The 12682-nt window shown below is 39.0% G+C and overlaps 1 protein-coding gene across 1 annotated transcript in view; it reads right to left on the bottom strand.

Annotated features, from left to right (window-relative positions):
- Positions 1-12682, bottom strand: part of FREM2 (FRAS1 related extracellular matrix 2) — a 158300-nt gene that overhangs the window by 16770 nt on the left and 128848 nt on the right. Inside the window, exons 13-16 of the mRNA XM_047723239.1 lie at positions 11991-12149; positions 10252-10555; positions 8132-8263; positions 5816-6147 (exon numbers count right to left, since the gene is read on the bottom strand). Coding sequence (XP_047579195.1) covers positions 5816-6147; positions 8132-8263; positions 10252-10555; positions 11991-12149 — 927 coding nt within the window. The remainder of the gene's footprint in view (positions 1-5815; positions 6148-8131; positions 8264-10251; positions 10556-11990; positions 12150-12682) is intronic.

The following is a 12682-nucleotide window of genomic DNA, read 5'->3' as shown; positions in this document are numbered from 1 at the left end:
ATTTTTATTTTCTTTCTTGTGGCAACCTGGAGTTTGGCCATTTCTGGACATGAGATAAGCATCTTATTCCATTTTCTTGTTCATTATGACCAGGCCTTCTTTGTCTGCTTGGAAGTTCTGTCTAGAGTAACTGGTGTCAATGGAACGATGTCAATCATCCAGGTCGCCTACCTGCTCATTCTTACAAACCTGAAAAACACAGTGCTGTCAGTCTAACTTCTGGATATCACCTTAATAATTAGTTTTCTTTCAGCTTGTATCACAGGATGTTTTAAGGGATTTGTTTATACTAGAAGAAACAGATGTTAAATCTGGTACACTGCTCTTATAGCAATTGTGACACAACAAAGGAGATTACATGTCCTTACAGATGTTTGAAGTTTCTTCAGCAAAACTAAATGATACTTTAAATTCCATATTTAAAAGGAAAGTATAAAATGCAAGATTTCTGGAAAACGTAACAGTGATATAAATTACTACTACTACTGCTACGAAGTGGCTAATAATGGGCAGCAAGTCTATGTTTGGGGAAGTATTTATTGCCAGCTAAAAACACAAACGAAATTCACTGAGCTGTGTCAGATGGGTAGGAGAAAGGAAGAATAGGAAAGAAAATGAATATGCTAAAAGAGAAATTACACACAGAATATTGTCTAAGGTGGGGACTAGTGTTGAGGTAACTCACAGTAAGCTGAATTCTTCACTTATTTGGGCATCCAGCTTAAGCTATACAGATTCAGGGGGAGATGAACCATGAGAGACTGTGGACTCTGAGAAACAAACTGAGGGTTTTGGAGGGGAGGAGGTAGGGGGGTTGGGTGAGCCTGGTGGTGGGTACTGGGGAGGGCACATATTGCATGGAGCACTAGGTGTGGTGCATAAACAATGAATCTTGGAACATTGAAAAAAAATTAAATTTAATTTTAAAAAAAGCTATCCAAATTCATATTGCTTTATGGAAGTAGGCAGTATATATATACAGATATATGTATATATATACTGTTTCTTACAGAAGTTGGCAGTATACATATGTACTAATGAAAGCTATCTAGATTTACTATGTTCCTTTGCAACTTTCATTTGAGCAAAGCTGTATTCTACATGTGTTGAACTTAAGCCGTGAAGAAGTCAGTTGGGTTGCCCAAGATTATTCAGTACAATCAGTCACTAACACTCAAGTATATAGACCAGCACTATCCAATAAAAACATAATGTGAGCCACACATGTAATTTAAAATCTTCTAGCAGCTGTACTTCAAAAAGTAAAGAGAAACATGTGAAACTAGTATTAAGAATAGTTACTTAATCCAATATATCAAACATATTATATTTTAATATGCAATCAGTATAACATTATTTTTGAGGGTTTTTTTTTCCCTACTAAGTCTTTGAAATCTGGTTTGTATTTTATAAGAATAACACACCTCAATTTTGAATGCCTGTATTGAATGCTCAGTAACCACATATGGCTAGTGGTTATCATATTGGGTAGCACTGACTACACTCTTCTGCCCAAGGTCTTTAATTGGACCACACAGGTTGAAAACAGTAATCATTTAAAAATATTTCATAATCCAGTTCCTACCCACCTTTATGTGGGATATGTGGTTTGTGCTCACTTCAAAGATTAAAAATTGAACTAGAGCTGTTTGAATATTATCTGAGGGCTACTGCTGGTATGGATTTCCCACTGGTTGTAATTTCTGTTGTTCCTTTTGTTTCCAGAAAGATGTCTACATCATCAAGATGGTGGTGTTTGTGAATGTGTAAAGAAGGCTCACAAATGTCAACAGCTTGAAGTCTCAATAAAGCATGTACTTAGCTACTCAGTGGAGGACACTGTTTTAACAAGTCAGAATCCTCAGCCAAGGGATTAGCAGTAATAGCAGCCTCCACATCCAGGAACACTTGGAAGAAAGAGACCTTGGCTTCTGTCCAATTACAAGTCTTTCTAAAGGCATATCGGCTCAGAGATGCACAAGAGAGACCTTGGAATGAGATAGGGTCAATACTGGCCCGCAGATTCTTTGGTATTAAGGACAACTCTATGGGATATTTACAATAATAGAATTAGAAATTATCTAAATGACCAACAATAGAAGAATGGCTAAATGCATTATGATGACACACATGGTAAAATATTATGTAGCCAACAAAAGTCATGTATCTAAAGAATTTTCCTTGCCATGAGAAAATGCTCACCATTGTTAAGTTAAAAAGCAGTATACAAGATGGTATAAATAACATTACACCGCTACTATCAAAAATATGTCTGTACATTGGAAAACACTATAAAATCTGTGTACAGTGATAGTGCAACAAGATTTTTTTTTTTACTTTTTTTTTTTTTTTTTTTTAGTTCCCCAGCTTTCCATCCTACTATCATTACTCTTACTTAAAGAACAAAGAAACTGGGGTGCCTAGGTGGTTCAGTGAGTTAAGCATCCACCTTCGGCTCAGGTCATGTTCTCAGGGTCTTGGGATGGAGCCCTCCATCAGGCTCCCTGTTCAGCGGGGAGTCTTCTGCTTCCTCTCCCTCCCATTTGTGCTCTCTCTCTGTCCCAAATAAATATATAAAACAACAGCGACAACAACAAAGAAACCACACTATTAAAAAAAATAATTGACAAAGTTGACTAAGAAGCAACATGCTCCAGGTAAGCCACATTTTGGATTCTTCTTACAATTTCTTATAAAATGATTTAGAGTAACATACATGTGTAAAAGAGTAAATCCAAGTACTAAGCATAAAATACTACAATGGAAAGAGATGACTTTTAAATATATTCTTGCCCTAAAGTCGTTCCATGTTTCTAAATCCCAACACACAGTAATAAGGGAGAAAGATTATTCCTCAAACCAAGCAACTAGGAAAAAACATGTTTAGTTTTCCAAAATCATGGAAAATCATGCCTTCTCATAAGTAAATGAAAATTTAATGTTTCCAGTGCAAACTTACATGGGGTTGCACTTCTATAGCTTATTTATGCTCCTGGAACAATGTTATCAGTAGGTGTTTACCTAACAAGGTAAGAGCTAAGATTCTGACCTCCGCAGGACCAATAGTCAGGCTCCTGAAAAGTGGAATGAACTGAGGGCTTTCATTTGTAAAATAAGTTGTTTTCAAGAGAAAAGTCACCACCAAAATATCCAATAGTTTTTAAAAACTTGGTTTAACTTTAATAATTATTTTGCACCACAAGTGTTTTTTATGGTACACCAAAACAATTTAAATTTTTATTTACAAAACACTGTTTTGTCACACAAAACAGAGGAGCAGTATCATTTTTTAATTTATCTCTATTTTTCTTTTCCTGCTATCCATCTCCTTTTATATTTTAGAAACTATTAAAAGGGATTTTAGGATTAAAGATCATTAGAAGTCCACGTTTCTCTTTCTTGGCAAGTAAAATTCTTAACTTTTATAGGAATGAGGCTTGACTCCTACAACTTTACTTTGTTGGGAGTGTAAGCTCTCTCTCTGGTTTCCTCAGCAGGTACCTAGGATGGTCCCTGGCACAGAGGAGGTGTTCAGCTCATATTTCTTTAATGAAGGAAGATGCAATGAAGAAGATGAGAAAAAAGCAGAAATGGTCTTAATATCTTAATAAACTTAATAAAACTTCATTTGCTATGAATAGAGAACTGTCTTGAATATTGTAGATGATCCCTTCAGCCTAGCAACTCTGTCTTATAAGTTAAATAATCTGAATGTGAGAGGTTAGGGAAGGTAGAGAATCTTTCTCAGAAAGTGTTAGAAACAGCTTTCAATCACAGAGAAATGCAGGGACTTGCCAATGTTTTGTAGAAGTAGCTGCAGCCACTAAGAATGCACACAAAAAAAGTTAGTTCATCATGTTGTTCCTGGGGGAAGCAATTACGAGAGAGTAAAATTTGTCTGCATGGCGATCATCTTGATCTAAGGTGCCAAGTCTAGAAAAGGACTACAAGAGAGAAAGTCACGTCTATTAAATACTTGGCTGGGGGCGTGCATTCTTGGCAGAGGACAAACAGACTGGGGGCAGCACTGGCTTCCTTCAGGATCTGTTGGCCAACAGAGTGGGCAACACAACCACAAAGCTGCCTGAAGACAGTTAGTCCATATTGATGGTTTACCTTTACTTTTCCCCATTTTTCCATCATAAATTCAGAGATGTGAAAGTTTGCAAAACTCTTATGAAACCCTAAGTGGAATCTATTCACCAAGTGTCTATAAAGAAAAAGGCTGAGGTAGATTCGTTAATATGAGTATTTTTATTCTGGGGCAGGACTTTTTTCTTTCGTATTTTTTTCTGGTGGCAAAGATACACTGGGAAAGAGGAACCTGAAGAGGTGACACTTTCGAGGGCTTAAGTAACTTGCCCAAAGATGCAAAGCTAGAAAACATGAGAGCCAAATTTAGGTCTGCATTTGCTGGATTCTAATACCCAAGCCCTTTCCACATTCCACATTCCTATTGCTGTTTGGGGATTTTTACTAATCCATGCAAATTTCTGAGTATTTTGCTGCTTTTAGAGGAGATGGAGAGAATGTCTCCTTCCCTTGGAGTCCAATAGTCCCCAGATGGACTCAGATGAATGACTGCCCCTCGCTCATCAGCACCAGCTGAATGTGTTGCGTTTCACAGCTCTGCCCTGGTGTTAAACCGATACTCAGTTACTATCTCTCTTTCTTATGCTACTACTTGATCCATACTTTAACACCGCAGGGATATAGCCTGGACAACATCAGCCTCACCCTGGTTAAATCTTGAAAGACCTGATACATCCTGGGTACCATTCAATACTTTAGTGTGTAAGTGGACTTATATGAACTCTTTATTTAGTCCAGGTAGGACAGAGCATGGCTTTTAGTTCAAATACTCATTACACTTCTCAACTACACCCAACATATTTTAAATTCTATCATAACGGCTAATGGAGATCTTGCTACCTTATCATTTTGACAACTTTGGTGACGATGACAGGAGTAGGGATTGTGTGACCGTGTGTGTGCTGTGTATTTTTTTTTAAAGATTTTATTTTTATTTTTATTTATTTGACAGACAGAGATTACAAGTAGGCAGAGAGGCAGGCAGAGAGAGGAGGAAGCAGGCTCCCCGCTGAGCAGAGAGCCTGATGCGGGGCTCGATCCCAGGACCCTGGCATCATGACCTGAGCTGAAGGCAGAGGCTTTAACCCACTGAACCACCCAGGTGCCCCTGTGCTGTGTATTTTATACGTAAATATCTGTGTGGTATGAAAAGGAGTCAGTAACTCTAGAGGAGAAATAACAATAAGCTTTTAATGAAAATACTTTTGACTATGTTAGTGATGGAGAAAAGAAGCAGATGGGGAGGGAATGGGGAGGAAACTAGGAAGGAGTAAAGGGGGTAAAAGGAGAGAAAGAGAGAAGGTAGAAGAAGAAAAGGAGGGAGAAAAACTGGGATGACCAATTTTAAATCTTCACTTTAGATGGCTTATGACACAACATGGACATTTGTACAATAAATGATAATGTATACTTTGGAGAGAAATTAATATTTGGATTTTTATAATATCAGAGTATATTTGGAATTTACAGCAACAATTACACAGTGACCTTTTGATACAAAGATGTTTTGAGCCCATCACTAAAAAAATGTGTCAAAATTTCGACACCTTGTTCAAGAAACAGACATGAATTTTCACACCACTCGTGCAAGTTTCCTCTTGTACCTAATGACCTTCGCCACCAGAATGGAAGACTAGAGTTGGGATTTAGTCTACATCTGGATACCTGAAAAAAACCAACTCACTTTTCCAGTGCCCAAAGCTCAGATGTTCAATATTCCTACCTGTCCATCTGTCCCGATGGTGCCCCCACAGTCAGTGAGAAGTTCTGACATGTCATAGTAGCTAACAAACTCCCACAAACAGGCCTCCAGGTTCAGGTTTCGATAGAAGCGTAAGGTACTAGAGCCTCTGATAGATGAGCTGTACTGGTAAGGATGCGTCTCTCCAATTACTTCTGGATTTTTTGTAGCATCAGTTAAGAAACCATGGTGAGTCTTCACTTCGGTATAATCCAGAAGGTTGGAGCACTGGTGGTTTCCAACTCTTGAGCCATCAGGACTGAGGGTGAGCTCAAAGTTGGACAGCTCTTTAGTGGAGATCACAGGGAGCATGCCTGCAAGGAATTGTGATCATATTACCATTGTCACCAGCAAAGGATTTAGAACAGTGATCATTTCTTTGTTCTCAAGAAGACAAGTGTTATAAAATACTGTACAGCAGTGATTACTATCAACGTGGTATCCCAGGGGTCCTTGGCATTTTTCAGGAGATCTGTGACATTAAAGCTACTTTCATAATGATTCTAAGACATTATTTGACTTTTCCACCATCATTCTCTCAGTACAGTGGAGTTTTTCAGAGTTATCACATATTGCCATAGATTGAATGCAGAGGGAGATAAAATAATTCAGCTGCCTTTTATGAAGACCGACATTAACGGTATTTTCAAAAATGTAAAAAAACACAATCATTTTTTGATTTATAAGTTAGAGCTATTTTTCCTAAAAGTATGTTTTCCATGTGACTATGTAGTAGATTATTTTTAAATGAATGAAAAAATGAGTATTTAATAATTCCTTAGTTTTGATTTTAAATCCAGTCCATATTTATAGATATAACTCATAAAAACAATGGGCCTTTGAGATCCTAAATAATTTGTCAGGATGTCCTGAGACCAAAATGTCTGAAAATGATCACTATGGAGTATAAGCTATAGTCTGGCAAACTTCTTGCATAAAAGGTCAAATAGTGACTATTTTAGGACTTGCAGCCATAAGGTCTATGTCTCAACTGCTCGATGCTCCATGTTAGATAGAAAGCTGTCACAGAAGACATGCAAAAGAATTTCTGTAACTGCGCAATAAAACTTTTCATGCACAATGGAGCATAATTTCGTGTAATTTTCATGTTCCATGAAATATTCTTCTTTGTTTTTTTTCCCAGCATTTAGAAACATAAAAACCATTTTCTAGCTTGCAAGAACCTATGAAAGCAGGCAAGTAAGCTGGATTTGGCACAGGGGCCAGAGTTTGTTGAGCCCTGGCATGAGAATGCAGCAAAAAGGACCATGAGAGAGGTGTTTTCCTGGAACCTTTCCCCCTTCTTGCTCTCAGATTCTCCCTGAGCAAAACTTTAGCTTCACAAAAGAACTGGTCAGCTTTTACCCAGCTCTGGCAGAGCTGTGGCTGTTGACCATGTCAGGCAATGCCAAGTCAGCTCTAGGAGTAGCATGAGGGACCAGTCTTCCCATTAGTAACTGTTACAGGTTTGATTTTCCCCAGTGGGTCCCCCCTTGGTCCTTTGCACCTCTGAGTCACACCTCCAACATGAGCTTAGAGAAGAGCTGGTCATACGTGGGATCCACATTATGCTATAAAGTGGTGTAGATTCTAGTCCACCTACCTCCCACCAGCACAAATTTAGGATTGCAATAAGCAGAAAAAGCAGAATTATGTCTTTTTTTTCCCAAGAAAGATAAATTCAATCTCATCGTTCCTAATACCGCCTTGTGCTTCTTCTTGCTTCACTACTTAAAATATAACTAATTACCAAGTAATAAAACTAATATTAACAATTTAGGTATAAAGTCAGTTGAGGAGAACATAACTTGAAGATGTTTTCTGTATTGGGGAAATATTCACAGTGTGGATGAAGTTACCGACTCACAAATTCCTATCTGGAGCAAATGAACACGATTTATAAATTGGATTTTTAAATTCCAGCTATGAAATAGCAAATACATGTTGAGGGTCCTCAATGAGATATAAAATCCTTTACTGGAAGTCCAAGTTCAAGAGTTTTAAACACACAGTCATACCATTTCATAAAAACTAGCACATTGACCAAAGTTTTGTTCCATTGTGTTTGGACAATGTTTTAAATTTATTTAATTTTAAAGAATGCTTAAATTGTCAGATTAAAAAAAAAACAGGATAGAAAGAAAGCAGAATCACTTGAAAGAAACAAAAAGACTTGAAGGTGACGTTGCAAAATGAATATTTTACCGTCTGCTGGGCGATTTTGGGTTTTCAGTGGCATAAACCAGGTAGTGAGGAGCCCAAACCACTCCCACAGATGTGCTTACCCAAGCCACCTACCATCTATGTGTGGCATCGTGACCGTGAGCTTGATGAGGTTTGTGTAGTCTGGGTCCTCGGGGCCCGTGTAGCGCAGCTTAGCGGAGAATGGCTCTGCTCCCACCGTCCCTGGCACCCGGGGCTGACACAGACCTCAGGGAAAAATGAACGTATTTATGCCAAAAGAACACGACAGACAACGCCTAAAGAATATTTTTAAGCTAGGCACTATAATTTTTTAAATAATAGAATTAAAACTTCCCTGTGGACTAAGGCATTGCTAAGAGCAGCTATAAAAAAAGCCACAGACCACCTGGTGTGAGAAGAAAGGGTGGTGGTTTAGTTGCTACTTCTTTACATTTCAGGTAGTTGATAAAGTCTGAGAAATAATAATTATTGTTCAATGTACTTAAATACACGCTGGACATTCTCGGTTATAATCATAGTTACAAAATCGTTCTCATATAAAATATGAACAGACACAGTAAAAGAAGATTGAAAGCCAGCAAGAAAAGAGTAACTGTAATTAAGTGAACTGGATCCTTTCCCTAGAATAATATACATGACTAGCCATAAAGTGTCATTATTCATAATCAAATAAACTAAAAATGAGCTCATTTTTAAAACAAAAGCTCCTTAGAGTCAGAAAGTAAAATGTACACAGTAGAGTTTTCTCTCTACATGTAACTTCTTATGGTATGTGTATTGGAATTTATAATACATAATATAATTTATAATATAAGTTGTAATTTACAATATGCATACCGATACAAAAGATGCTGATACGGATATACGCATATACATAATGAAACACATGGTGATGTAGACTTATTTCCTATCATCTATCTATCTGTTAGTGATCTTCAAGAATTTTGGCATGAAAATGTGCCTCCGATCTTTCCTCTAAAAGAACTGTGATGTTTTCATTTTAATATTATGGAAGGGACTAAGATGCTGGTTTATAATTTTAAGAGCACTAGGCAATATATAATCTCTTTTTTCTTTGTGCAAAACAAAGAAAATAGGCAAGTGTTTATTAGAATAGCAATAAAATCAGAGGAGTCTCCAGCATCTGGGCTGTCTATTCAATTAATAAGGGGACTCATTTTAAGGCATTAACTTTTTTTCCCCTTTGGGACCAACATAATAGTTTGGTCTTAAGAGAAACTTAACAAAAATATATTTTAATCCTAACAAAAGAGCATGTTTACCATGTATGATATCAATAAATAGTTGTCCGGAGTATATAAAGGTGGTTCAAATGACCTTTCTTTATCCAACAAATATACTTCTGAACCACTGCATGCAGATAAAGTTTTAAAAACGGAATCTTATAAACACACTCTTATTTTAAAAATCTAACTTGAAAGTTCTTCTGCAGAGTGAAGGACTAGTTTATAAAGTTGATTTCTTGTCTTCTCAGTGTTGCTCCAGCTACAGTCCATTCTCACGCCCAGTGTATCTGGGCTAAAGCCCTGGACACAACCTCTCTTATAATCACAAGTTGTGGGCACTTGTAGATACCTCTCCCCCTGACGGTCATTCCTCTCTCCCCATACCCAGCAAATTCCTGCTGAGGCAACAACCAGCTCATCACACAGGAGCCGCGTTGTCCAGATCTGACCTTTGCATACCATCCTGCTTCATCTCCTCTCCACTCTCTCTTTCACCGGCTTCCCCATTTCTCTGCTTATAGTTCCCAGAATATTTCATGTACTTTCATGCTTCTATGATTCACTGCTCATGTTTTTTTTTTTTTTCCTGCTCTTTTCGAGATTCCTGTTTCCTGACTCTCTCAGGGTAGAACTAGTCACTTCCACTGTGCCTTGTCCAGACTAAAATTTATCTGTGTTCTCAGCTTGAGTGTGAACTCCCTGAGAACAAGAGTCTTGCTTCCTTTTTCTGAGTGCCAGCGGAAAGCCTCAAGTCTGACATCCAACAGGTGGTCAAAAAAAAAAAAAAAAGTGGAATGAATAAATATTTATTTTTTTTAAGAATATTTTTGTAAAAATGGATGTCAACTTTTAAGTATTTGATGAATATTCAAGAGTGCATTTGGAAGAACTAGTAACCGAAGATCAGGTACTGATAGTACCCCCTGGTATTTTGGCAGTCTTCATGAGAAAGTGGCAGCGCACTACCTTCTTCTCTGCCAACCGTGACAATAGGGCTCATCAGCTCCAGGCCTTCGTTGCCGTTGGCATTCACAGCACGGGCTGCGCACTGCACCCTGGAGCCAGGCTGGAAGTATATGGAGTCTAAGGTGATCATCTTGGATGACGTAAAAAAGGTGTCAAAGTCCACTTCTCTCATGGGGCTGGTGACGCCATCAGGGCCAGCAGGTGCGCTGGTGAGCCATCGATAGCGGGTCAAGGTGTCGTTGATGTTCTCACTTGCGCAAATAGAGCCCGTTTTGTCATAGTCTGAGTATTTAGGGTTGCAGGCCTATGGGAAACAAATAACTGTCAGGACCACAGAACAGAACAGTGTGGAAGTTAGGTCTCCCCAGTGCTCTAGCCTCGTGCTTTCCCTGGTGCTTTTTCCCATTGTTACATGCCATTCGTGCAACCTTCACATTTCTGTTCTAGCTCTAACCGCATGCACTCTGGCTTCAAACAGCCTCCCCGACACTTCCACTTTAACTTGATACACATAAACTTTTTTTTTTTTTAAAGATTTTATTCATTTATTTGACAGAGAGAGATCACAAGTAGACGGAGAGGCAGGCAGAGAGAGAGAGAGAGAGAGGGAAGCAGGCTTCCTGCTGAGCAGAGAGCCCGATGTGGGACTCGATCCCAGGACCCTGAGATCATGACCTGAGCCGAAGGCAGCGGCTTAACCCACTGAGCCACCCAGGCGCCCGATACACATAAACTTATTCTCTGCATCATCTCATGAATTTCTGAGACCCCAAATCATTCCTGTTTTTCTCCCTCCCGCCCTCCCTCTTCTCTCTCACCTTGCCGCCCACTTCCAGTGGGTCAGTGACTTTGGCTGATTCTTCTTTTGCAGTGTTTATGTGGCTGCCTTCCTTCCCACTTCTAGCATCACCTCTCATCTCATGACTTCCTAGTCTAGTCACACTGCCACGAGTGACACTCCTCTTCCCACGCCATTTTTCTGCCCAAGAACCCTCTGCTTTCCCACCAATGAAGCCCACGGTCCTTAATATCACATGTAGAAACCTCTAAAACTTGGCACCAAATTATTACTCTGCTTTGTTAATTCAATGAACATTTATTGGGTGCCTGTTAGATGTAGGTCATGCTACCAGGGCTATTGTTAGAGAAAAATAAGTACATCTCAGTCAAGAAAAGGCAAGGAAAAAAAGTAATAACTAATATGCCATTTTTCAATGCTATTCCTCTAGATGTCCCTTGTGTTGTAATCCCTTCTTCCTGGACTGGCCTCCACTTGTCTGACTCTTAAACTGTTGAAATTCCTCATAAGGAGTGACCCAAGCCTCGCCTCACCCACGGAACTGCAGCTCTAGTTGGCTGGTGACCTGCTCATGGTAATGATCACAGCTTGCCCTCTGGTACAGTGACTGATTCCTATATATTTTTCTCTTCTTTATTTTTAAGTTCCTTGAGTGCAGAGTTCAACCCTTATTTATTTTTCTATCAATGGCAGATCCTGAGATAACACGAGATAACACACTGTTACACATCAGTTAATTATCTCTGTTGGATAAGAAAGGAAAATGGGAGCTTTATTTGATTAATGTAGTATTTTTCTATCCAAAGTTCAAACCTTATACCTTGTAGTATTTCCACTTTCATTTCTTCGTGGCAAAGCCAATGCTCTATCGGTTAACATCTATAATTATTTTAACTAGCTGTTTTACAATTTTTCTCGATTTTATCAATTTCCTACTCACTGTGATACAGATGACAGGATAGCCAGACACGGGTCCAGCACTATCTTTAGCTCTGGAAGTGTCATCATACATCAGTAATGACACAATCTGAGGGACAGAAGGAAAAGTGACATCTGCCATGCTGTTCATTTCTTCTATATACACAATGGCTTTGGTCACCTACAAGGAAAAGATAATTATCTGTGATTATCGAAATATTAGGCTCTAGGAATTTCTATTGCACAGCACGATACCCATGATGCTTGACAAGCTCCTGGCCTCATTATGATGAAAACTGTCACACACAGAGCCCCAGCAGGGTGACAGGCCTTTTGTGGTTTGTCTAGGTGACCCTGACACCCCGGCCATGTCTTATGGCACAAGGGGAGGGTACACGACCCCAGGGCAGCACACAAGGTATTTGGGTTCTATTTTTTTCTCTAAATTGTGATGATAGTGGATGAATCTGTCTTGGGTTATGGCATGGAAGATCCATGAAAAAGCCAGTTAGTTTCTCGGGAGAGGAATGCTGAATGACAGGCTGGGAGAAAGCAAATCCTAGGGGTCACGTGATAGCATAGCCATGCTGACGTGGATGCCAGTGAAAATCAAGGCTTTCAATGAGCAGAGACCATTAAGGAGGGCACTTGATGGAATGAGCACTGGGTGTTGTATGCAACTGATGAATCACTGAATTCTACACCTGAAACTAA

This window comes from Lutra lutra, chromosome 3 (genome assembly GCF_902655055.1).
Source record: "Lutra lutra chromosome 3, mLutLut1.2, whole genome shotgun sequence".
In the NCBI taxonomy this organism is placed as follows: Eukaryota; Metazoa; Chordata; class Mammalia; order Carnivora; family Mustelidae; genus Lutra; species Lutra lutra.
The sequence above is the reverse complement of the archived record's forward strand: the minus strand, read 5'-3'. Positions and strand labels throughout refer to the sequence as shown.